Here is a 26,145-nt window from a genome sequence, read left to right as displayed (position 1 = left end):
CCCGGGGTTCGCTCTCACTCCTCAGGGGTGGGGTCACGGAGGCGGCCTAGCCAATGGGAGGGTGGAGTCGCGCTTGCGTCGGCAGGGGGCGTGTCCCGGGTCGCCGGGCTGGGAAAGGCGTGGCGTAGCCCTTCGTCACGGGGGTGGGGTTACGTGTAGGTGACGTGGCGGCTCCTAGTCTTTAGTCGGGTTTCGGCGGCTCCAGCGCCCCGGGAGGAGGCGGTGACGGCCGAAGAGGTTGTGGCAGTGGCGACGGCGGCGGCAGGCGGTAGGAAGGAGGTAGGACCCGCTCTAAGAGGGGCTTGGCCGCCGTGTCAGCTCCGGGACAGTGGCTTCACGGGGGCGGCGACGGGCGCGGGGGGAAGGGAACCGGGGGCGAGCGGGCAAGTCCTGCCGGCCGGGCTCCTGGTGAGCGAATACCTCGCCGTCCAACCAGGAAAGCCCTGTGGAGAACGACGTCGGCATTAGCTAATCAGGGGTTGCAGTCTTCCAGAAGGCGGAACTTTGGAGGGGGTGGGACTTCCTGTTTCAAATAAACACCTAGAGGTTTCCCCCTCCGCCCACCGAAGTGTGTCCGCTCTCGGGGGTCCTTCGCGGTTTCCCCTTGAGGGGTTGAAGGAAATCGCGGATAGGAGAGGGCCCCGTTAGCTCCCGGGACAGTTGCACAGGCCAGGCTGGAGCCTTGGTGCCACGGGACCGGGCTCTGGCTTTCCCTCGGCTTCAGGACCCCGGCCCGCGCTCTGGCCGCCTGAGCCAAGTTGGAAGAAGAGTGAGAGGGTTCGCCTTGGGCCAGGAGGAAATGGGCCCTTTCCCACAGCAGGCAGGTCCCAGGATCCGCGGGTGGCCTTGGGCGCGAAAGACTGCCAAATGCAGGAAGGGCCAGAGGATTTGCTAGTTGAGGGGGGAGTTGTGGGGCAGAAGGCTTCCTGGGGAATGACACTCTCCCCTTCACGACAGTCCGAGGTTATGCGACTCAATGATCCCGCGGAAACGCTACGGGTCTAAGAACACGGATCAGGGTGTCTACCTGGGTCTCTCAAAGACACAGGTCCTGTCCCCTGCAACTGCTGGCAGTAGCAGCAGCGACATCGCCCCTCTGCCCCCTCCAGTGGTCCTGGTCCCCCCCCTTCCCGACACCATGTCCTGCCGGGATCGGACACAGGAGTTCCTGTCTGCCTGCAAGTCACTGCAGAGCCGTCAGGTAAGGAGTGGGAAAGGCAAGAATGAGCCCTACTAAACCTGGTTGGGGGTATATTCCAGCACTTTTATGTGAAATAATTTTGGGGGAAACCTGATGCTGACAGGTTGGATAGGGTCCATAGGACCTACTAAGCCACAAAAAGTGGACTTGTTAATGGGAGGCAAGGACCCAGACTTTTTTTTTTTTCTAATTGGTAAGGAATTCCCTAGAGAGTAGGATTGTTATTCCAGAAGGAATACCTCGGATAAAGGTGACTAAGGTATTTGAATAATGAACAAGTTCTAGAAAGAGCTTTTAGTTGAGACACATGCACCTTGGATTCTAATTCTAGTGTACTACACAAGTTTGCTCTGCCACCATGGGGAACCTAGTTAATCCAATTGGGCCTCAGTTTTTCTATGTGTATAGTAGAGGGTCAGGGAAAGGAAAGAAGTCTTTTAGATCAGTAATTTTTACCAAAATCACTTTGGAGGGTTTTGTTTTGTTGGTGTTACTGGTGATTGAACCCAGGGCCTTGTACATGCCAGGAACACACACTGCTATTCAGTTACATCCCTCTCCTAAAATTTACATCCCTAAAATTTTGAATTTTATTTTGAGACAGGGTCTCTAAGTTTCTGGGGCTGCCCTTGAACTCATGATCCTCCTGCCTCAGCTTCTGGAGTAGCCAGGATTATAGTAATTGGGAATACAGGCATGTGCTACCTTGTCCAGCTAGAGTTTTGTTTCAGTAAAGACTTTGTGAATCCAAGTGAGTCCTAAGTAACTTGTTAAAATTTTTGGTACTGGGATTGAATCCACAGGTGCTTTACCAATGAGCTACATCCCCAGCCTTTTTTGTTTTTTATTTTGAGTTACTTACTACCTCACTAAGTTGCTGAGGCTGGTCTGGAAATTGTGATCCTCTTGCCTCAGCTTCCTGAGTTGCTGGGATTACAGGCATAACCCACTGTGCCTAGCCTGAGTAACTGTATTTTAAAATACTTTTAAATTTCAGATTTTGTTAACAATTGTTCTCCAAGATTTTTTTTTTTTTTTAAAGGAGAGAGAGAGGGTGGGAGGGGAGAGGGGATTTTTTAATATTTATTTTTTTAGTTTTCGGCGGACACAACATCTTTCTTTGTATGTGGTGCTGAGGATCGAACCTGGGCCGCACGCATGCCAGGCGAGCACGCTACCACTTGAGCCACATCCCCAGCCCAAGAATTTTGTGATCTCCAGGAACTTTCTATTTTCCTCATTGATTCCTTCCCCGATTCCAAGGATAGAGTGGCTGTACTAGCCAATTTTTTTTTCCAATAACAAACTGATTTTAATATCTGAAGTATCAGGTGCAGCATGAGCACTTGGTGACTCATAAAATGTTGTTGTCACTATTTTGCTAGTAGTTTCTGTTCCCTTTCCATTTACTGACCCACTTAACTGTATGGGTCTTTGACAGTGTTTCATGTTGACTTTAATTCATAGCTTTTAGCTTTCTTACTCTCTCCCAAATTTTTTTTTAATATTTTTATTTATTTTTTTTTTAGTTTTAGGCGGACACAACATCTTTGTTTGTATGTGGTCCTGAGGATCCAACCTGGGCCACACGCATGCCAGGCGAGCGCGCTACCACTTGAGCCACATCCCCAGCCCTCTCCCAAATTTTTTTAATGTTTACAATGTATTAGATAGTTGGCTATAGTACTTTATGGCCCTTATATTATCTAACCTTAATAGTAATAAGAGGTAGTTAGGTTGTCTTCGTTTTGTAGAAGAGGAAATAGATATTCAAAATAAGTAATTTACCATAAATCTTTTAGTTCCTAAGTGGTGAAGTCAGCATTTGAACCCAGGTCTACTTGTCTTCTTTTCGGCTAAAATACCACTGATAAATATGAATTATCTGATGGTAGATACTTCTAGTACTAGAAAGAGTTTATTGGACATGTGAACAGTGAAAGCTGCAAATATGTAGTGGGGAGCTAAGTTGTCACCTCTTGGCATTGCTTTTCAGAATGGAATCCAAACAAATAAGCCGGCTCTGCGTGCTGCCCGACAGCGCAGTGAATTTACCCTCATGGCCAAGTGAGTTGAGATAAGATTTGTGGTGGGGTGATATAATGTCCAAGGAAGAAGTAAGCATGCAGACTGGTGACTTGGCCATGAGGGCTGGGATTGGTTTTGTTAGAACTAATGTGGAAATAGCCTATTTCCTGCCTTTTCCACGGTGTTCTCACTAGTGATTGTTTGCAGGCGCATTGGGAAAGACCTCAGCAACACATTTGCCAAGCTGGAGAAGCTGACAATCTGTAAGTGTTTTGGGATCTTTCAGAGGTGGGTCAGTGAACCAGAGAGGGTGCTCCCTGAGCTTTGTCTTTTTCTGTGTTTGTGTGCTTTGTGGTGCTAGGGATTGAACCCAGTGTCTTTTTTTTTTTTTTTTTTTTAATTCATATTCATGTTTATCAAATAAATGTGCATAAAAAACTTGGGTAAGAAAAAGTCTGAGTGTTATTATGATACAACAGAAGCTCATGGCAATATTGTATTTTTCACAGCTTTCTTGCAATATAATTCGAAAACAATACAATTACCCATTTACCATTTTTTTTCTTTTAAAAAAAAAAGAAAAAATGAAATTACACAAATGAGTAGTTGAAGCTTGCAGAAGTTAATCTAGAAGAGGTTCACATAATAGAACTCAAGGACAAATAGCTTGACAAAAAGTCAAGCTAATGAAGGGAATTTTATATTCATATATCAAACATGTTTGACAACTATGTCAAAGCATGAAACTATACTTTTTTTTTCTTTTTTTTTTTTATTGGTTGTTCAAAACATTACAAAGCTCTTGACATATCATATTTCATACATTTGATTCAAGTGAACCCAGTGTCTTTCATGTGCTCTGCCAATAAGCTAATCTCCAGCCTTTTAACTCATCTGTTGTAATTTCCTGTTGTCTCTGCAGTGGCAAAGCGCAAGTCCCTTTTTGATGATAAAGCAGTGGAAATTGAAGAGCTAACATATATCATCAAACAGGTGAGCTGCTAGTTATCAGGAGAGCCAGCATTCTAATTAGATCACTTTCATCATTTTCCATTGACATAGAGGCCCCAAGCAAGTTTCTAGAGCCAGCCCTAAACATCTGTTCCCCCATTTAGTCAGTAGATGCTTACTGATTATCTACCAAGCACTGTGCTAGGCTCTGGTGACACAAACATGAGGCAAAGTTCTTACTTTCAAGGACTTACTACGGAAAAGAGTGATCCAGCTCCATGATCTGTATTTATAGTGAGTAGGAATGAATGATAAAGAAAAGATCTTACAAAAAGATGATTGACACAGTAGGGGGTACTGGGAAAGATTGATAGACTAGAGGGTGAAATCTGAGCTGAATTCAAGGCTAGTGTAAAGGTAGTAGGAGGACATTCCAGGAAGATGAAGCTATGCAGAGGTGTGGCTAATAAAAGGAAAAGTCTGGGCTGGAGATATAGCTCAGAGGTAGAGAGCTTGCCTGGCATGTGTGAGACTTGGGGTTCCATTCCCAATACTGTAAAAAGAAAAAAAAAAAAAAACAAGTCTCAGATGTCACCTGCTCAGGGAGGCCTATCCCAGTCATAGTGTCGGGGGCTGAGGATGTGGCTCAAGCGGTAGCACGCTCGCCTGGCATGCGTGTGGCCAGGGTTCAATCCTCAGCACCACATACAAACAAAGATGTTGTGTCCGTCGAAAACTAAAAAATAAATATTAAATTCTCTCTCTCTCTCTTTAAAAAAAAATAAATAAAAGACCAATCATAGTGTGGGTCCCCTCTCCCGCTTTGGTTCTTGGAATTGAACCCAGGGGTGCTTAACCACTGAGCCACATCCCTGTCCCACGCCATCTCCCTTTTTTTTTTTTTTTTTTTTAATTTTGAGACAGGGCCGTGCTAAGTTGCTGAGACTGGCTTGAACTTTTGATCCTCCTGCCTCAGTCTCCTGAGTTGCTGGGATTATAGGCATGTGTTACCACACTTGGCAATCTTGGTGTTTAATGCTCCATCAGCCCAAACTCCTATCCTCCTTACTCTGCTCTATTTCTTTTTTCATAATATTTGAACTTTCTAACATTCTCTATAATTAGTTTATTTTTATTTATTGTTTATTCCTTCCTCCCTCCTCCTTTCCCACATTCCACCTCTCAATAAAAAGAAAGAAAAAGATACATGAACACCACAATACCAGTTTTTTTTTATTTTTTTTTTCTTGTTCACAGATGTACCCCAAGGGCTTATAAGTGTCTAGCATCTAGTAGGCACTGATTGAATAAGTGATTCGCAGGAGACTGGAAAGATATTTGGTGACTGCTTATGAAAAATAATGTGTGCTATGCTAAGGGCTGTGGAATCATCTTGAATGCTGTGGGCTACAAGTGGAGTCTGACTTGGAACATGGACAGGGCAGAGACTAGGAAGAAGGCTGCTTTGATTGTCCTGAATAAAGATGATGATGATGATGATGACAGAGGCCAAAGGGCAGACCTATTCAAGAGATACCATGCTGGTGGAAAAAAGAGAGTTCCTCTAACTGTTGGGGTTTTATTGTTTATGCATTTAAGAAGCAGCCTACTAGGTTTAGAAGGGCTTGAATTCAAATAAGTCTACCGTTTAGATTGTGACTTGGGTGCCTCCTAACTTCTCTGAGCTTTAGTTCTCTTATCAGTAAGGAGGAGAAGATGATGATGCCTACCTCACAGTCCTCTTTAAGGTTCATTTGTTTCCTTTAATTACTAACATAGTTGAATGACTTTCAGGGCTATGACTACTGTACCTAGGGGGATTCCTATAGGCTAGTCTGGCTGAAGAAGGGACATTTAGACCCAAATATGAAGGAAAGTTCATAAGATCTGGTGGGAGCATATTTCAGAAAGTGGGAATGTAGTTTGTAAAGTGGGAACAGCAAAGGGAAAAGATCCAAAATGTGGGTAACCTTGAGACACAAAGGGAAAAGGTCCAGAGTGTGGCTAAATCCCAGCAGGTGAGGAGACTAGATGGTGGCAGGGGCTAGACCAGAGAGCCTGTACAAGTCAACTAAGGAGATGGGTTGTACTCTAAATTTAGTGGTAGGCTCCTGGGAAATTGGTATTTTTGGTTTTGTTTGTTTTTTGTACTAGGGATTATAGACAAATGCCTTAGCACTGTGCTATACCAGCAACCCTTGAGTTTTAGTTTAGAAGATGAGTGGCCAGGGGCTGGGGATGTGGCTCAAGCGGTAGCGCGCTCGCCTGGCATGCTGCAGCCCGGGTTCGATCCTCAGCATCACATACATGTTGTGTCCGCCGAAAACTAAAAAATAAAATATTAAAATTAAAAAAAAAAAAAGATGAGTGGCCACTGTATAGGGATTGTTTTTCAGGAAGGTAGACTAGAAAAAGGACTGTCACTTAGGAAGCTCTTGGAGATTTTTTAGAAAGGAAAGGAAGATAGTTTAGACTAGGGTGGCTGCAGTAAAGAAGTAGAAATGTGGACAGATTCAGAGTGAATATTGGAACCATACATTTATTTTTATTTATTTATTTTTAAGATTTTTTAGTTTTAGGTGGACACAATATCTTTATTTTTACTTATATGTGGTGCCGAGGATCGAACCCAGTGCCTTACACATACCAGGCGAGTGCTCTACCACTGAGCCACAACCCCAGCTCCATAGATTTATTAATTTATTTTTATTTTGAGAAAGTGTCTCACTAAGGTGCTGAGGCTGGTCTTGAATTTGCGATTGTCCTACCTTAGCTTCCCAAGTTGCTGGGATTATAGGCATGTACCACTATGCTTGGCATTGTTTGGGTTCTTTGTGAGTTCCTAATAGGCTCCCTATAGATTTAAAGGAAGAGATGAATTAAGAATAGCTTTTGGGGCAGGGATTGTGGCTCAGCAGTAGAGAGCTCACCTAGCACTGGTGGGACCTGGGTTCGATTCTCAGCACCCCATAAAAATAAAGGCATTATGTTGTGTCCATCTATAAAAAAAAGATATTCTTTCTCTCTTCTCTTCTCTCTCTCTCTTTCTCTCTTTCTTTAAAAAAAAAAAAAAAGAATAGCTTTTAGGTTTTTGGTCTGAGCATCTGGTGAATAGTGGTGCCATTTACCAAAAATGAAAAAGAAAGAAGGAGAAAATGGCTGTTTTCTTTTTTTTTCTTTTTTTTCTTTTTTTTTTGGTACTGGGGATTGAACTCAGGGGCGCTAGAGCCATATTCCCAGCTCTATTTTGTACTTTATTTAGAGACGGTGTTTCACTGAGTGCTGAGATGTTGAGAGCCTGGGTTTTTGCTGAGGTTAGCTTTGAACTCATGATTCCCCTGCCTTAGCCTCCCGAGCTGCTGGGATTATAGTCATGTGCCCCCGTGCCCTGCCAAGAATAACTTTTTTTTTTTTTAATATTTTTTAGTTGTTGATGAACTTTTATTTATTTATATGTGGTGCTGAGAATCAGACCCAGTGCCTCACACATGCTAGGCAAGCACTCTACCACTGAGCCACAATCCCAGCCCAAGAATAGCTTTTTTTTTTTTTTTCCCCAAGAATAGCTTTTGAGGGTAAATTAAAACCTGTTAAGTAAAAGAATTTTCTTTGTTAAATTTAAGGACAGAGATAAAATTGAAATATTCTCAGCATGTTACATGGCACACTGTAAACAAATACAAAGCAATTATGGAGTTTTGTGTTTCAGTGTCGTTTTGGCGTTAGACATCAAACCCAGGGCCTCACACATGGCTAAGCACTCTCTCACTGAGCTAGCTACATCTCCAGCTCAGTCATAATGTTTAATAGAGTACTAAGTACACAGTAAGCACTCAGTAGATTACATTTGTATGGTAGCAAATAGCTGAGCTAAGGAGATGTGAGTATGTGATTAGGTGCTTCTCACTTGGGTGCTGTTGTGGGGAGTGGTGCCTTTTTAAAGCCAGAACCCTAGGGGAGATTTTGTCAGGGAGAAAATTTGCAACCCTCCTGCCTCAGCTTCCTAAGTAGCTGTGCATCCCAGCCCTCTGTTCTCTTGCTCTCTCTCTCTCTTTTTTTTTTTTGGCAGTACTGACTGAGTACATCAAACCTAAGGCAAACATTGAACCCACTGAGCTATATCCCCAGCCCTCTTTCTTTCTTACCTAAACTTGTTACATGGATTCTGGTGTTGCATGTAAGACCTTTTACAATATCCAAGAGAAAAATTCAGAACTTTTCTTTCTAATCCTGTGCTACTATGTCTAGCTCTAGCCTATTTATTGATTCATTTATTTTGGTTCCAGAGATTGGACCCAAGGATGCTTCACTACTGAACCATATCCCCAGCCCGTTTTTTCATTTTTTTTTTATATATTTATCTTTTAGTTTTCGGTGGACACAACATCTTTGTTTATATGTGGTGCTGAGGATCAAACCTGGGCCGCACACATGCCAGGCGAGCACGCTACCACTTGAGCCACATCCCCAGCCCCATTTTTTAAGAAATTTCTGAGATAGGGTCTCACTAAGTTGTTGAGGCTGGCTTTGAATTCACGATCCTCCTGCCTCAGCCTCCCAAGCTGCTAGGGTCACAAGCATGTGCCACCATGTCTGGTACTCTGGCCTATTTCTTATATTCCCTATTTATTCTTGACCACCTCCTCTCCCCACCATTTCCTTATGGGGATGGAACCCAGATGCTAGCACATGCTCAGGAAGTACTTTATCACTGAGCTACTACATCCCTAGGCAGCCTCTTTTCTTTTCTCACCCTGGCTATGGCTATATTGGGACAAGCTTTCTTGGTCACTTGCTGGCTGCCACCTCCATTTTCTTTGTCTCACTTGTCCCTTGGCAGGCTGGTTTGGGGAGCAGTTGACACACTGGTGTAGAAAGCATGGCTCTGCTACTAACTCACTGTGTGTGACCTTGGACAATTCACAGTTTTACTCTTGCTGTAATATTACAGATTCTTTGTGTAAAAATCATTTTGTTGATTGCTTTGGAAAAGTTTGGTGCCTTCAAGTCCTCCCTTTTCCTGAATATTGTACAGGTGCTTTGTTGGACAGCATGCTCTGGGTCCAAGATTTGTCCTGTGAAGTGTTTTTGTAGCCTCACAGGGTGGAGCAGGACATAAGTGGAGGGGTAAATGAGAATCAGTCACCCATAAATGGATGAGGCCCTACTTTGCCTTTTTCTGGCTCTTCTCTGCAGGTACTGAGACAGAGCAAACACAAGAGCTTGGAAAATTCTAGCAAGCCCTTCTGATCTGACTGTCTGGGACACTCACTCCTGCTAGTAACTTTCATCCTGCCTTCCCTGCTAGAGATGGCCATGGATAGAGACGCTGGCTGAGGACTCCTTGGTTAATACTCGGTTTTTCTATGGGCTCTTTTACCAGGACATCAATAGCCTCAACAAACAAATCGCTCAGCTTCAGGATTTTGTGAAGGCCAAGGGCAGCCAGAGTGGCCGGCACCTACAGACCCATTCCAACACCATTGTGGTCTCCTTGCAGGTGGGACCTTGGGGATGGAGGGAGGGAGTGAGAAAACTGGATTTTCTTTGCTTGATTCTTTCTCCTTTTCTTCTAGTCAAAACTGGCTTCCATGTCCAATGACTTCAAATCAGTTTTAGAAGTGAGGACAGAGGTGAGAGGAATCTGAAAAAAGGGATAGAAATGTGGGAGTAAGGGCCCAAGAGAAAATGGAAAAGGGACAAGTTCCACAGGGTCATGGGGCTAAGAAGAGGGATCTCTTTAATATACTCACTTACAGAGGCATCAGGACCTTTGCATTTTTTCCCTAACCCCAGAATCTGAAGCAGCAGAGGAGCCGGCGGGAACAGTTCTCCCGGGCACCTGTGTCAGCCCTGCCCCTTGCCCCCAACCACCTGGGTAAGTCACAGGCAATATGGGAAGCCCTGGTGGCTACTCTTGGTTACTGTGGCTGTGATGGCATCTAGAGACAGGTATTGGATAGGAGAATGGAGGGGCCAGGAATTTGGTAGGCATTTCTCAGATGTCAGACCTGATTATGGGGATTCATTATCCACAATTAGTCTTCCACATTCTCTCTATTGGGGGTGAATTCAATCATTTTGAGATTGAATTAGAGTATCTAAATGTTTTGTGCACTTATTCGCATTCTCTCATTTAATTGTCACAACCACCCTTTGAAAAAGCAACTATTATTATCCCCATTTTACAGGTGAGGAAACTGAGGCTCAGAGAGGTTAAATGATCTGTCCAGGGTCACAAGGCTAGTAAGTGCCAGAGCTGGGATTCAAATCCAGAGCATGTGGGCTTTGAACCTGCCTTTAACTATTAAGATGTGCCATGTCCTCTTTCTTCTGCAGGGGGAGGTCCTGTGGTTTTGGGGGCAGAGTCTCGTGCCTCCAGGGATGTAGCCATTGACATGATGGACTCCCGGACCAGCCAGCAACTGCAGCTCATTGATGAGCAGGTACTTAGGCTCTAAATTGAGGAGGATGAGCTCTTCTGTTCTCTGTGGGTTCCAAGACAGTGGAGCGTGCCATGGGTGGAATGGCAAGCTGGGAAAGTCCTAAAGACTCTTCCCTTGAAGAAGCTCATACTGCTAATTTGCTCTCTTCCTCCCCTAAAGGATTCCTATATCCAGAGTCGGGCAGATACCATGCAGAACATAGAGTCTACAATTGTTGAGCTGGGCTCCATCTTCCAGCAGTTGGCACACATGGTTAAGGAACAGGAGGAAACCATTCAGAGGTGAGGCACTGGCTTATCCCACATAGAGGAGCCTTCTTTTTCCTGTGGATTGGCATCTTGAAGTACCCAGTTTGATGTCCTCTGGAAGAGCAGAGTGGAATCTGCCAGCACATAAGGCCCAGGTCACCTGCTTCCGCTCACTCATTAAGTATTCGTTGAGCACCTGTTCCATGTCAGGTACTAGTCTAGGTGCTAGGCCTACAGTGAGGAATCCCTGTATAGTGAAGACTCTATAGCATGAAGCTCTCTATAGTGTCTATATGGAATTTGATAGAGTGGGTATGGACAGCTGCTAAAAAGAACTTAAAAGCAAGCAAATTTCAGGTACTATAGTAATAAGGGCTATACAGAGACTTAAGTGGGATGATATCTTAAGAAAAGTAATTTGAGAGCTGTAATCTCATTGCAAGCCTGTAATCTCAGTGGTTTGGGAGGCCAAAGCAGGAGGATTTGAACTCAAGCAGGAGGATCTTGAGTTCAAATCCAGCCTCAGCAATCTGGTGTGGCCCTAAATAGCTTAGTGTCTCAAAATTAAAAAGAAAAAGAAAGAAAGATAGAAAAGTAATTGAGAGCTGGGTGTGGTGGTACTCACTGATAATCCCAGCTACTCTGGAGATTGAGGCAAAAGGAAGATCCCTTGAGCCCAAGAGTTTGAGAGTAGGCTAGGTAACATAGTGAGACCCTACCACAAAAAAGAAATAAGTAAAATACAATAAAAAAGAAGGCCACTGACTGGGTACATCACAGATTGAGTGGCAGGGAAGGCCACTCGGAAGAAGATAGGATATTTGTTTTAGTTAACTTTTTTTTTTTTTTTTTTAAGAGAGAGTGAGAGAGAGAATTTTAATATTTATTTTTTAGTTTTCGGCAGACACAACATCTTTGTTTGTGTGGTGCTGAGGATCGAACCCGGGCCACACGCATGCCAGGCAAGCACGCTACCGCTTGAGCCACATCCCCAGCCCTGTTTTAGTTAACTTTTTAACTAAAACAATTTTAGAGGAGGAAAAGTTTATTTGGGTCTAATGGTTTCAGAGGTCTTATTTCAAAGACCTACTCTGTTCCTCCGGGCTTGAGGTGAAGGAGAATATTAGGTCTGAAGTGTATGGTGAAGGAAAGAAGCTGAGAACATGGCACCAGGAACCAGAGATACAGTGACAGAGATTCCCTCACCACAGACAAAATATATACCCCAAAGGCACCCTGCCCCCAATGATTCATCTCCTCCAGTCATACCTGCCTGCTCTACAGTTACCACCCAGTTAATCCCTGTCAGTGGATTCATGCACTGATTAAGTTGATGTTCTCATAACTGAATCATTTCACCTGTAAACTTTGCATTTTCTTACATATGAGCTTTTGAGGTACACCTAAAAATCTAACCATAACATTCCACCCTTGGCTCCCGAAAGCTTATGCCTGCCTCACATGCAAACTGCATTTATTCCATTTTCAAGAGTCCCCATGGTCTCAAAAGTTCCAGGACTTCCTAAAAGTATAAGTCCAAAGTCTCCTCTGAGACTCAAGGTAAACTCTCAGTGTGAGTCCCCATAAAAGTCAAAAGCAAGTTTGGTGTGGTGGCACAGACCTATAATCCCAGAGAGGCTCTGGCAAGAAGATCACAAGTTTGAGACTAGCCTCAGCAACTTAGCAGGGCCCTGTCTCAAAGTTAAAAAAAAAAAAAAAAAAGGGCTTGGATGTGGCTCAATGGTAAAGCACCTCTAGGTTCAATTCTGGGAATAACAACAACAACAACAAAAAATCAAAAGTAAGTTATATATATCCAGTATGAAGGCACAGAGTAAACAGTTCCATTCCAAAAGGGAGAAAAGGAGAAATAGGGACATACAAAGGAGGGATGGGGCCAAAGCAAACCAAAATTCAGGTGGGCAAATAAATCCTACAGTTCTGTGTCCTGTTTCTGGGGCACATAGCATCTTGATATTCTCTGCAAAGGGTTTGTATAGCTCTGTGCCTGTGACTTTGGTGGTGGCAGCTTACGTGGCCTCTTTCTCAGCTTTCTTAGGCAGACATTCCATGGTACTGGCATTTCTTAATCTCAAGGGTCTCCACTGCAGCTTTGGTTTCCTTCTCACATCTCCATGCATAGCCTCTCAGGGGCTACCTGCAGACTCTGACCCTGGAGCTCTCTGCCTGGCCTCCCAGGCCTTTGGAATTTTGGTGGAAGAGCTTCCATAACCGCCTAATTACAGCATGGACAGCTGAGGACGGTGAAACAACTTCCTAGCACACCCCCGCCCTCACCCCCATGCTGGAAATGGTCTCTTTTCAAAGAAAATTTTACTTTTACTCCCTGGAGTATGAGATAGGTGTTATTTTGCTAATTCCTGAGGTATGTCCTTAAGCCATCTTTCTTATTGTCTGGTCAGAGCCTTGGTGTTTCTTTAGTGGCTGTAATGGTGTTAAAAACCACACATTCCAGCCAGGCACAGTGACTCATGCCTGTAACCCCAGCAGTTTAGGAGGTTAAGGCAGGAGAATCACAAATTCAAATCCAGCTTCAGAAATTTAGCAAGGCCCTAAGTAACTTAGCAAGACTCTGTCTCAAAATTGAAAAATAGAAAGGGCTGGGAATGTGACTTAGTGGTTAAGCATCCTAGGTTCAATCCCTGGCATCCAAAACAAACAAACAAACAAAAAATTCCCACACATTTCTTAGCCCCAGATTTACTCTCACTTTTCTGGCTAAACTGCAAGTTTATCCAATCTTTCTTCTTTGCTTTCTATTCCTAATTATCACAATAAACTGCTGCCAACAATGCCCATACCACCAACTGAATGCTGTGCTGCCTAAAAATTCCTTCTGTCAGATTATTTAGTCCATCACCATTAAATTCAGTGTCACAGGGCTGGGATTGTGGCTCAGCGGTAGAGCGCTTGCCTAGCACGTTCAAGGCCCTGGGTTCGATTCTCAGCACCACATAAAAATAAACAAAATAAAACTATTGCGTCTAACCAAAGAATAAATGTTAAAAAAATAAAATAAATAAATAAAAATAAATAAATTCAGTGTCACAGAAAGTCTCAGGACATGGGCAAAAGGTAAACAGCACATGAATGGCTTCTAGTCAATTTCCAATAGAATTCTCCTTTTCCATAGATCTCATGAGCCCAGTCATAACCGTCTGCAATCCCATTGACATTCTGGTTTTCTGAGCTCCCTTAATGGGTAATTCCACTTAACAACATTCTAAAGGTTTTCATTACTAGACTTTCCAAATTTTCCTCATAAAAATTCCAAAAAGCTTCTGAATCACATGGTTCGGGTACTTACAGCAGCAAACCCATTCCTGGTGCAAATTTCTGTTTTAGTCACATTTTTCATTGCTGCAACCAAAAGACCTGACACAATTTTAGAGAAGGAAAAGTTTATTTGGGTCTAATGGTTTCAGAGGTCTTATTCCATAGACGTACTCTGTTCCTCAGGACCTCAAGTAAAGCAGAATATCATGGCAGAAGTGTGTGATAGAGGAAAGCAGTTGGGAATATGGCACCAGGAAGCCAAGAGAGATGCAGAGAGACAGAGATTCCCTCACCACAAATAAAGTACAAAACCAAAGGCATGCCCCCAATGACCCAGCTCTAGCTACACCCTTACCTGCCCTATAGTTACCAGACAGTTAATCCCTATCAGTGTATTGATGCACTGATTAGGTTAAGGCTCTCATAACCTAATCATTTCACCTGTAAGCTTTCTTGCATTGCCTTATACATGAGCATTTGGGAAATGCCTAAAATCTCACAATAACATTATTACTGCCAGATATGGTGTATACCAGCAAATCAGGAGGCTAAAACAGGAAGATTGCAAGTTCAAGACCAGTCTCAGCAATTTAGGGAGGCCCTAAGCAACTTGGTGAGACTGTCTCAAATAAAAAATAAAAGGGGCTGAGGATATGGTTCAGTGGTTAAGTACTTGATACAAAAAAAGGTTACAAGATTTGACTCTGTGTTTGTGTGTGTGTATCCCCAGTTCTAGGGATCAGACTTAGGTCCTTACACAGGCTAGGCAAACACTGTACCACTGAGCTACACCCCTAGCTGAGTCTCATAAAAGGATTAGCTGGGCATGGTGATATGTGCCTGTAATCCCAGCAGTTTGGGAGACTGAGGCAAGAGGATTACAAGTTTGAAGGCCATTTAGCTAGGCCCTAAGCAACTTGGTGAGATCCTGTCTCAGATAAAAAACTGAAAAGGGCTAGGGATGTGGCTCAGTGGTTAAGCACCCCTGGATTCAATCTCCAGTACTTAAAAAATAAAAATAAAAAAAAAAAGAATTAATCTTTTGGTAACATTGTAGGTCTCTAGGACAGTACAGAAGCAGGGAGATCATTGCAGAGGCCTTTTCAGTAATTTAGGCAGGAGATCATGATAGCAGTGGGGGGGTGGTGGTGAATAGTTATTTATATATAAAGTTTAAGGTTTCTGAGCTAAATAAAGAGTATTAAAGAAGTGGAACTGGGTATGGTGGCCCACACCTATAATCCCAGTAGCTGTGCAGGCTGAGGCAGAAGGCTCACAACTTTGATGCCATTCTTGGCAACTTAGTGAAACCCTGTTTCAAAAATTAAAAAAAACAAAGGATTGAGAAAATAGCTCAGTGGTAGAATGCTTCTGGGTTAAAACTCTAGTTTAAATTAAAAAGAAAGAAAAGAATAGAATGAAGGGTGGAGTTTATGATAATTCAGGTTTTGGACTTGAGCGAGCAAGAAGATCCACATGCCTTCACTTAAAATAGGGCTGGCTACCTTGGGTGGAGTAAGTGTAAGGAGAAAATAAGCTCCTTAAGTTCAACACCTCCAACAATACGTTAGACATTTAAGTGGAGATATTTAACAGACTGATTGCTATATGGAGAGCTGGAAAGAAATGTGGGCAGAATTGGATTTTATTTTTTTTCCTCCTCAGTACAGGATATTGAACCCAGGGGTTCTTTGTTACTTTTATTTTGAGACAAGGTCTTCTTAAGTGGCCTGGATCTTGAAAATCTTCTGTCTCAGCCTCCCAAGTAGCTGAAATTATAGGTTTTTAATCACAGAATTGGACTTTGAAACTGAATAAGAAGGAGTACATTATAAAGAGGAAAAATGAAGCCCTGAGTTCCTGGGCCATATTTTAATTCAAGTCTTAATTCTGGGAGAACACTAAAAATGAGACCAACTGGGAAGGAAGAATAAAAATAAATATGGTCCTAGGAGGCAACAAAATGAGTAAAGGAAAGAGTGTCAGTTGGGATGAATGTTGCTGACAGGCCAGCAAGATGGAAGCTGAGAATTTAATCAGTGTTTTATTTAGTTCATTAACTTTTTCTTTTTTTTGGCACTAGGGATTGAACCCAGGGATACTTTACCACTGAGCCACATCCCCAGCCTTTTTTACTTTTTATTTTGAGACTGGGTCTCTCTAAGTTGCTGAGGCTGGCCTTGAACTTGAACTTGTGATCTTCCTGCCTCAGACAGGAACTGATTAAAATTCGTTTTCAACTCCATTTAAATTTATCTGTTGGTATTATAGCTATTTGTTATTGACTTTTTTTTTAAATGCTTGCTTTAGAGATTGTAGTATGCATCATTAGCTTTTCAGAGTTACTTTGTATAAAATGAAAGAACTTTGCCATCTTTTCTCTAATCTTTAAGCTATGTATTATCATATTTGTTGCATCTACATAATTTTATATAAATCTTACAGTACACTATTATAATTTTTGTTTTAAAGGTAAGTGTATTTAATTAAACTAAGAGGGGAAGCTATTCTCTTTCAGTGCTTTCTTCTTTCCTAAAAATATCCAAGTCACCCTTGACATGACTTCCCTTTAACTTGAAAGAAGCACTTCCCTTAGCACTTTTGCAGCAGTACGATCTGCTGGTGACAGATTCTTTCAGTTTGTTTTTATCTGAAAATGTATTTACTTGCTTTTTTTTTTTTTTTAAATGGTGCTGAGGTTGATTCCAGGACTTGTGGGTACTCTCTTATCTTTGTTTTTTAGCAGTTGACTATGATATATGTAGACATGTTTTTTTCGTTTTTTTTTTTTTTTTTTTTTTTGAGGGGAGTGTTCTCTGAGATTCTTTTTTTTTTTTTTTTAAGAGAGAGAGAGAGGGAATTTTATTATTTATTTTTTTTTAGTTTTGGCGGACACAACATCTTTGTTTGTATGTGGTGCTGAGGATCGAACCCGGGCCGCACGCATGCCAGGCGAGCGCGCTACCACTTGAGCCACAGCCCCAGCCCGCCTCTGAGATTCTTAAATCTGTGAATTTATGTCTCTCACCAAATTTTAGAAGTATTTGGCCATTACATTTTGCTACCTCTTCCTATTATCTTTATCCGAGAATACATATGTGTATATACATATTCTATTATATATATGTCTATTCCTTTCCAATGTCCTCTTCAGTCTGCTGTTAAGCCTATCTTGTGAATTTTTAACTTCATCTATCATATTTTTCAGGGTTGTTGATTTTTGTTTTTATTTTTGTTTTTTGTGGTGCTGGGGATGAAACCCAGGGCCTTGTGCATGCGAAGCAAGCACTGTACCAACTGAGCTATGTCCCCAGCCCATTTTTCAGTTTTAAATTGCCATATGGTTCTTTCTTCCTTTATGTGTGTGTGTGTGTGTGTGTGTGTGTGTGTGTGTGTGTGTGTGTGGTGTTAAGGTTTGTACCCAGGGCCTCTTGCTAGGCAAGCACTTTATCACTGAGGTGGAACCCTAGCCATCTATAGCTTGTGTTTATATGCTGAAATTTACTACGTTTCAGTCATTACGAGCATTTTTCTCTAGGTTACAATAACCATTTTAAGATCCTTGTTTGCTAATTTCCAATATATGAGTTATCCTAGGGTTTGTCATACTCTTTGCCTTGTTTTGAATATAGGTCAGATCACACTTTCTTATTTCACTGTATGTTTACCAATTTTTTGTACGTCATGATTGATACATTATAGAATTTCTGTTTTCCCTAGACAATGTTGACTTTTTTTTTTTGGTGGTACTGGGGATTGAACCCAGGGTCTCACACATGTTAGGTAAATGCTGTACCTCTGAGGTACATCCGGATTCCCAAGAACGTTGACTTTTGTTTTTGCAAGCAATTAACTTGGCTGAACTAGGGTAGCTGATTTTTGCATTTTGTATGATATTTCTAGTTGTTATTTGTGGAATGGGTTGGCCAGTAGGACCTACCTAGCCATTACTGGAATCAGAACCTTGAAGAGTAAGAAGAGGGCATTGGATTCAGCTATATAGATGTTCATGACTTTGATTCAGGTTCAGTGGAGGAATGGGAAGAAAAACCTGGGTGTGGGGGCACACACCTGAAGAAGAGGCTGAGGCAGAGGTGATCACAAATTCAAAGTTAGCCTCAGCAATTTAATGAGGCCCTAAGCAACTTAGTGAGACCCTGTCTGAAAATAAAAAATAAAAAGTGCTGGGGATGTATCTCAGTGGTTAAGTGTCTCTGGGTTCAATTCCTGGTACCAAAAAAAAAAAAAATTAAAAAAGGACTAGAGGTGTAGCTCACTGGTAAAACTCTCCTTGGTCTACCCTGAGGAAAAAGGAAAAAAGAGAAAGAGGCCAGGAGCGGTGGTACACACCTGTAATCCTATAATCCCTGTCACTCAGGATACCGAGGCAGAAGAATCTCAAATTCAAAGCCAGCCTCAGACACTTAGGGAGAACCTGTCTCAAATAAAAAGGTCAGGGGATGTAACTTTGGGGCATAGAGCCCCTGGGTTCAAACCCCAGTTCAGCAAAATAGATTAGATTGATAAAGGGGTAAAACAATTAGAAAAAAAGTAAGAACAGAGCAAAAGAGTAATTAGGAAAAAAAAAACAGACAATTCTTTCGAGGAGCTTTGCTTCAGAGTGAGCAAGGAATGGAGCAAATGTCTGTGGGAGAAATGAATCAGAAGTAGGTCCTTTTTGAGCTGGGCACATAGCTCAGTTGGTAGAGTGCTTGCTTCACATGCACAAGGCCCTGGGTTCAATCCCCAGCATCACAAAAAAAAAAAAAAAAAAAAAAAGTTGCTTTTTGTGGAAAGAAAGTAGGGAGAAAGGGAGCTTTAATTTTTTTTTTTTTTTTTTTTTTTTTAAATTTCAAATGCTTTTGGGCTGGGGATGTGGCTCAAGCGGTAATGTGCTCTCCTGGCATTCGTGGGGCGCTGGGTTTGATCCTCAGCTCCCCATAAAATAAAGATGTTCTGTCCATCAAAAAACTGAAAAATAAATAAATAAATAAATAAATTTCAAAATGCTTCCATATTGTTAGTTTAGGTTTTATTTATAAAGAGAGCAAAAGCACAGTTTGATAGAATCTGTAGCATACTAAGGGACAAGCATTGAATTAATTTCATTGTTCTCTATTGAAATGTGTCACATTGGGTCTGATTTATTTTTTAGCACCTTCATTCGGCATAATGTTTCTTTTTTTTCTTTTTCTTTTTTGTGGTGCTGGGGATTGAACTCAGGGCCTTATACACGCATGGCAAGCCCTCTACCAACTGAGCTATACCCCCAGCTGTGGGCATATTGTTTCTTTAATGAAGACATTAGCAATTCTTAAAAAAAACAAATAAAAATAAGGAATTAGTTGCTTTTTGTTAATGAAAAATTTAAAATTCACCAAAAAGTTGAAATAACCATATTAAACACATATATATCTAGCACCTAAATTCAAAAGTTGTTAACCTTTGGCTGCTTATCTCATTTTTTTGAACCATTTCAGAGAGACTGCAGGTATCATGATACTTTATCTCTAGATACTTCAACAAGCTTCTCCTGAGAATGAATTTGACAAAAACCATAGGCTGTTACCACATCCATGAAAATTAACAATTTCCTAATATTATTTAATATTCAGGCAGTGTTCAGATTTTTCCATTTGTCCCCAAGCTGTTTTTTTGTTTTTATCTTTTTTTTTTAAAAACCATTGAAAGAAATATTTATTATTGGTGGGAAGCAAGACAATTTTACAGAAGAATGTTCTGGAAAATTATGGAAGCTTTTGCTCCCCAGCTCTGTTACTGACTCTACCAAGATGCTCATGGGACGATGCAATCCCCATGCTTACTTCTAAAATGGGTATATTAAAGAGCTTTTAGAGATCCTGAGATCTGAGAGAGATTAGTGTCTGAGCCTCTCAGTTTGCAGGACATGGTGGCTCCCTGAGTCTGTTGCAGGATAGACTACACTTTCTGGCTATCTTGGGGCTTGGACTGCTGAGGTCATGACAGACATGAAAGCTAGCAAAACAAAGGCCTTGCCTCTGCAGCTGGGTCCTGTTTTCCCCTCATGGGCCCCTGGGAACAGATGCTTCTCACAAAGCTGACTCAAGGGGAAGGAGATGCTCTTTTGGAAAATGCCTCCTGGTACCAGGCTTGGAGCAGCCATCATCAAGGATACCTCAACTTTTTCTCCACTGGCAGCTGAATATACATCTCCCTATGTGCAGGGCAGTTAACACTTGCTGTCCTAGAGTAATTATCTTTTTTGTTTGGTTTTTTTTTTTTTGAGTAATTATATTTTCAAAAGCATCCCAGTTTGGGTGAAAAATTATGGCTATCATCCTACAGTGACAAGGCCCTATGTGTTTATGTATTCTGCTGTCTTGATTGCCAAAACAAAGCATACCTCAAACTCCAGTGGGGTTAAGTAAATTCAGAATGGGTGGCAGAGGGCTCCTACCATTCTGATGTAGTATGACAGACTGGCAGAAGCCTTATCTGGCAGCCCCAGGGTCTTGGGCAAGCCAGGAAGCCAGGTGACTACTCTGGGACATATCCTCCCCAAGTTCAGATAAGCAGGTCAGAAGGTCATGGAGCATCCTGACCCCACCCAGTCTCTGTGGGCAGAATATCTGTATGTTCTTTCTCTAGTGCTCTGCCCAAACTTTTTTTTAATGGTTTTTATTAATTTTTGCCGTACTAGGGATTGAACCCAGCAGAGCTCTACCACTGAACTACATCTCCAGTCCTTTTTGCTTTTTATTTTAATTTTTTCTTTTTATTTTTTGGTACAGGGAATTTAACTCAAGGACACTCAGCCACTGAGTCATATCCCCAGCCCTATTTTGTATTTGATTTAGACACAGGGTCTCTCTGAGTTGCTTAGTGCCTGACTTTGCTGAGTTGCTGAGGCTGACTTTGAACTTGCAATCTTCCTGACTCAGCTTCCTGAGCCGAAGATGTATGAATGACACTTGCCCAGCTGCTTTTTATTTTGAGACAGGATCTCACTAAGTTGCTCAGGCTGCCTTTGAACTTGTGACCCTCCTATCTCAGCTTCCCAAGTACCTGGTAGTACAGGTGTGTACTACTGAAATCGCTATAATAGCTTCTTTTTTTTTTTTTTTTTTTTTTTAAAGATATATTTTTTAAGGCTGGGGATGTGGCTCAAGCGGTAATGTGCTCGCCTGGCATGCGTGGGGCGCTGGGTTCGATCCTCAGCACCACATAAAAAAATAAAGATGTTTTGTCCACCGGAAACTGAAAAATAAATATTAAAAAATTCTCTCTTAAAAAAATGATATATTTTTTAGTTGTAGTTGGACACAATACCCTTATTTATTTATTTATTTATTTTAATGTGGTGTTGGGAATCGAACCCAGGACCTCGCACGAGCTAGGTGAGTGCTCTACCACTAAGCCACAACCCCAGCCCTATAATAACTTTTAAAAAATCAAATTCAAGCTGGGCATGGGTAGTACACGCCTGTGATCCCAGCAACGTGGGATACTGAGGCAGGAGAAGCGACAGTTCAAAGCCAGCCTCAGCAACTTAAGAGAGGCTCTAAACAACTCAGAAAGATATCTCCCCCCCCACACACACACAGATTTCTCTAAATAAAATTCAAAAAAGGTCTGGGGATGTGGCTCAGAGCTTAAGTGCCCCTGGGTTCAATCCCTGGTACCAGCCCCACTGTCCCATCCCCCACCCCCCACTCCAAAAAAATCCAAGGGACCAGGAAAGACTAAACTAGTTTCAAGGAAACTTCCACCCCACTCAATACCCTGCCTTCTCATCTGTTACCAGCTCCTCTTACAGCTAAATCCTAGACTTATAAACTGGATCCCTTTTCCTCTGATCTCCTCAAGGACATCATTTGTTTTGTTTAAGGTACTGGAAATTGAACCCAGGGGTGCTCTACCACTGAGCTACACCCCCAAACCTTTTTTACAGGGTCTCATTACATTACCTAGGTTAACCTTGAACTTTTTATCCTCCTGCCTTAGCCTCCCGAAGCCCTGAGAAATCACTAACTTAATGTGAAATTCAATGAGTAGATTCCCAAGCCTCAATTTATAATCTCTGTATGTAAGACCTGAGAATTTTTTAATTTTTGAGAAACTAAAAAATAGGTGGCTTTTTCAACATAATTACCTGATCTAATGTTACTGGATCATTTTCTTTTTTGTAAATAAAGATATCAAATACAGAAAAGTTTGGAGGATAGTTTAATGAAGACTTTTATTCCCTCAGGTACAGTTGTAAAAATTTTTTCTTATTTGCTTCCCCTCCCTAGTGAATCCTTTGAGAGTAGGGCAAACATTATGAAAATTCATCCCCAGATTCTTCAACATGCCCCTTGCTAAAGGTAAAGATGTTCTGAACAGTTACAATGCCATTAACATAACAAAGAAAAGTAACAGTAGTTTCCCAACACTTCATACCTGGTCCATATTTGGATTTCCCCAACTGGATTTTTTTTTTTTTTAAGTTTTTAGTTTATTTTAGTTATAGTTTAGTTTCCAGATAATCAGATTAAGACCAATTTTTATGTGATGATTGCATTAGTGGATACTCACTTGATGAGGGTTATTTATTGGTGATGCAGTTTGGTCACATGTTTATAAAGTGGTGACCATCAGACTTAAGTATCTATGGAGTGATGCTTTGAATTGGTGTGAATGTTTAGCTTCTACCACACATTGATCCTTGCTTGTCATTTTTTAGATTGTGTAAAATGGTGATTTTCTATCATTTCTTCTACACTTATTATTTGACTTCTGTAAAGGAGCTCTTTTTTTTTAAGTTACCACTATGGAATTGTTAGGGTTTTTTTCTTTTTGTTTTTATTCAATATATTATAATCTATTAGCATAGTTTTTTTTTTCTTTCTGGTACTGGAAATTTAATTCAGAAGTACTCTACCAGTTAGCTATATCCCCGGCTTCTTGTTTTTGAGAAAGGGTCCTTGCTAAGCTTCTGAGGCTGACCTCAAACTTGTGATTGTCCTGTCCTGTCTCAGCTTTCCAAGCCACTGGGATTATAGATGTGTGTCTGTACACCTAGCTCAGATTGCATTTATTAAGTTTATCCTTTTTTGTTAAGCACAGCCATTCATAATTGCCAAGAAGAGCTTCATTTGGTATAACAAATATATCTACACTGAGAAATGTAATTATGTCCTGAAGCTAGTAAAGGCTACCTTAGTTAGCCTCTTCAACATAAAAATGGAATCGCAGTCCCTATGACTGTCTTCCCAAAACCTTGGACTTGGAGCCATTGCCCATCTATTCCTCTTACTTTCCAACTGGATTGCCAGACCCCACCCAATCCATACTTACAGCTCACAAAAATCTTTGTTCCCAGGGACTTCCTTTGCAAAGGCCAGAGTTTTTTTCTGTCATGCACCATTGAATGATAGGGATTATTTCATTTGAAATTTGTCCTTAGGCAAAATCAAATAGCTATGATGTCACTAGACAACATAATCTTATAGGACCACTATGATAAATACTACCCACTGTAAATTGAAACATTGTTGTTTGGTACCTAATTATATTTTGGTTTTAGGGTTGCATATGCAGGTCGGCTGCCAAGTGTTTTTGCTTTGCTCAATAATTTCTCAAGAAATTGTTCCTCTGAGGACTTCTCTATTCTTGGGAGAGAATGTTCTCCTGTCTACAGCTTTTCTTATCTTCTGACTTCCTGTCTATATCATTTAAGGCCTCCGGGGTCAGTGGTCAGTTACACCCCCACACGGACAGGTTCTCTCAACAGGAGAGGGCCAGGAAAGCTCCAACACAGCCAGAGCGCCTCAGACCCTGACCGGGAGTCACCCAGTCACGTGTGAGAATGGCTCCCGACACATTACTATGAAAATAAAAAAACAAAAACAAAAACCAGATACATGTTTATTAGATAAAAATGAATAAATACAGCAAAATTTTAGCAAAGATTTTATCTAATATTTTGGGGGCTTATGTGGGTTGGGGACTTCATGGCAACTCATTACAGACAAACTAAGGAGAGAAAGGATTTGTGTTTCTCATTTTGCAAATAAGGAAAAATGATACTTAAGGTTAAATGATTTAGAGATGTAAACTAATAAGTGGGAGAACTGGTCTTCAAACTAGAACCAAGAAATACGGCCCTACAAGAGCCTTTTCTCTTTTTCTTTTTTTTTTTCTTTTTTTTTTTTAAATATTACTACTTGTTAAAGTCCTTACCAACTTTTTATTTTTAAATTTTTGTTGGCTTATTTATTCACAGGTACCTACACAAAGCAGGAGACACTGTTGTATATCTTTATTTATATATTTGTGGTGCTTGGGATAGAACCCAGGGCTTTATGCATGCCAGGCAGACACTCTACCACTGAGCTACAGCCACAGCCCCACTAGAGCCTTTTCTATAAACAAACATTTTTTATTTCTACATATTGTGACCATCTTTTCCATGTCAATAAATAAGACTTCAACAGCATCTCTTTAATCCGGTGTCCTTTTGTTTCCTTCCCTCCCGGCCCTGTTCCCAGGATCGACGAGAACGTGCTAGGAGCCCAGCTGGATGTTGAGGCTGCCCATTCAGAGATCCTCAAGTACTTCCAGTCGGTCACCTCCAACAGGTGGCTTATGGTCAAAATCTTCCTCATCCTCATTGTCTTCTTCATCATCTTTGTGGTCTTCCTGGCCTGAACCCTCTTCACTCTGAGGCACTCCATGGGGGTTTGGTACCCTCCCAGAAGGGCAGGTGGCCAGTGCTGCCACTGAGCCTATGCAGGGTGCTTGGGAGAAAGGCCCTGTGTTTCCCTGGAACTGCTAAGAACGGCCACTGCCCCTGATCCCCCACCCCTTGCCTCTGGCCACCCCGTACTCCCCCTCACTACCCTCAGGCCCATGGAACACATGTGGTTCTGGATTTGGATTCTGCTGTGAAGTGGCTGGAAGGGAGTAGAGACCATCTGGGGGCTGGTGAAGGAGGAGGTTTTTTCCACCAGGAGATTTTTATAAACCCTCCCCAGCCTCTCTGAAAGGAACTATTGGCAGCAAGGGAAGATGATGCCCCTCCCTTCCTTCCTGAGAGTGAGGAGAGGAAGCAAAACTGTCCCAGGGACCAACTTACCATCTGGGTTAGAACTTGGCCTCCTTCCTCTCTTCATTATGTGAGGCAGGGGGCCCTGAGCCCTTCAGCTGCCTGCACAACCCCTGACTTTGGCTGCTGGTGACTCGATCTGCCAAATGCGCTACAGCCCGTTTCCTCTCAATTACAGCAAGACTGTCAGCCTCACTAGTCTTGTTGTCATTTCTGGGTGGGAGCGTCAAAGGGCTTCAGCAAGTAGAGTGAGCCTACTGCCCAGAAACAGAACTGAAGGGCTTGGGCGCTTGCTCTGAAGGGGCCCCACCGCCAACTCTGGGCAGCTTTGGGGCTTTGTACACACATCTGTTTCCAGGCAGGGACTAACCAAGCACAGCAACACCTCATTAGCATGGAAACTTCCTTTTGAAAGGGAAAGCTGGATCCCAGAGTAGGTCCCTGATTGTGGCCTACTTAAGCACCGTTTGAACCTGTTTTATCTGCATCCTCCAACCAGTTGACCCCCAAATCTTCCTTGAACTGAATAAGAGGGAGTTATGCCTACTGCCAGAAGCAAAAGGGAAGTGAAGAATTTCTCCTCAATTTCAGCTGAGGTTCTCTCCAACCTCCTCATTAAATCCAACACAGTCACGAAGAATGGAGAGACCTGCCCGCAATATCCTCCTTCTGAGGAGGTTACAGCACTGCTTTATCTTTCCTGTTCACCCACAATCCACCACCGGTCACTCCAAGGGCCCCATTTCACACATTCCAAGGGAGGCTCAAGGTATAGAGAACAGTCACCACACTCGGGCAGTACTGGGCTTTTGGGGGTCGAGCCCATCTGTCTTGGCATTTAAAATTTATCTTTCCAGCAAGTGGCCCACCTTTCCGTCTGCTCTGTTGACGCGTGATGAGGGT

The 26,145-nt window shown here is 42.1% G+C and overlaps 1 protein-coding gene across 2 annotated transcripts; it reads left to right on the top strand.

Moving 5' to 3' along the window:
• The first annotated feature begins 160 nt into the window (after positions 1-160).
• On the top strand, positions 161-25,437 carry Stx5 (syntaxin 5). Of its 2 annotated transcripts, none has more exons than XM_076847383.1 (11): positions 161-279; positions 1,110-1,201; positions 3,198-3,268; positions 3,437-3,492; positions 4,152-4,222; positions 9,564-9,680; positions 9,757-9,813; positions 9,977-10,058; positions 10,520-10,626; positions 10,786-10,907; positions 24,686-25,437. In XM_076847383.1, the coding sequence occupies exons 2-11, from the start codon at positions 1,139-1,141 to the stop codon at positions 24,843-24,845; spliced, it is 906 nt and encodes a 301-aa protein (XP_076703498.1). In that variant the 5' UTR covers positions 161-279; positions 1,110-1,138; the 3' UTR covers positions 24,846-25,437. The 2 variants fall into 2 exon arrangements, with proteins under 2 accessions (XP_076703498.1, XP_076703497.1); XM_076847382.1 differs by having other exon boundaries at positions 958-1,201.
• The last annotated feature ends 708 nt before the right edge of the window (positions 25,438-26,145 follow it).

The sequence above is a fragment of the Callospermophilus lateralis genome, chromosome 2 (genome assembly GCF_048772815.1).
Source record: "Callospermophilus lateralis isolate mCalLat2 chromosome 2, mCalLat2.hap1, whole genome shotgun sequence".
NCBI lineage: Eukaryota > Metazoa > Chordata > Mammalia > Rodentia > Sciuridae > Callospermophilus > Callospermophilus lateralis.
This window is presented reverse-complemented; position numbering and strand designations above follow the sequence as displayed.

Excerpts from the sequence above, each read along its gene's own strand:
- Stx5 (XM_076847382.1), top strand. The coding sequence starts at position 977 with ATGATCCCGCGGAAACGCTACGGGTCTAAGAACACGGATCAGGGTGTC. Across the intron at positions 9,681-9,756 it reads CCATTGTGGTCTCCTTGCAG|TCAAAACTGGCTTCCATGTC; the intron begins GTGGGACCTTGG and ends CTTTTCTTCTAG. Across the intron at positions 10,627-10,785 it reads TGCAGCTCATTGATGAGCAG|GATTCCTATATCCAGAGTCG; the intron begins GTACTTAGGCTC and ends CCTCCCCTAAAG.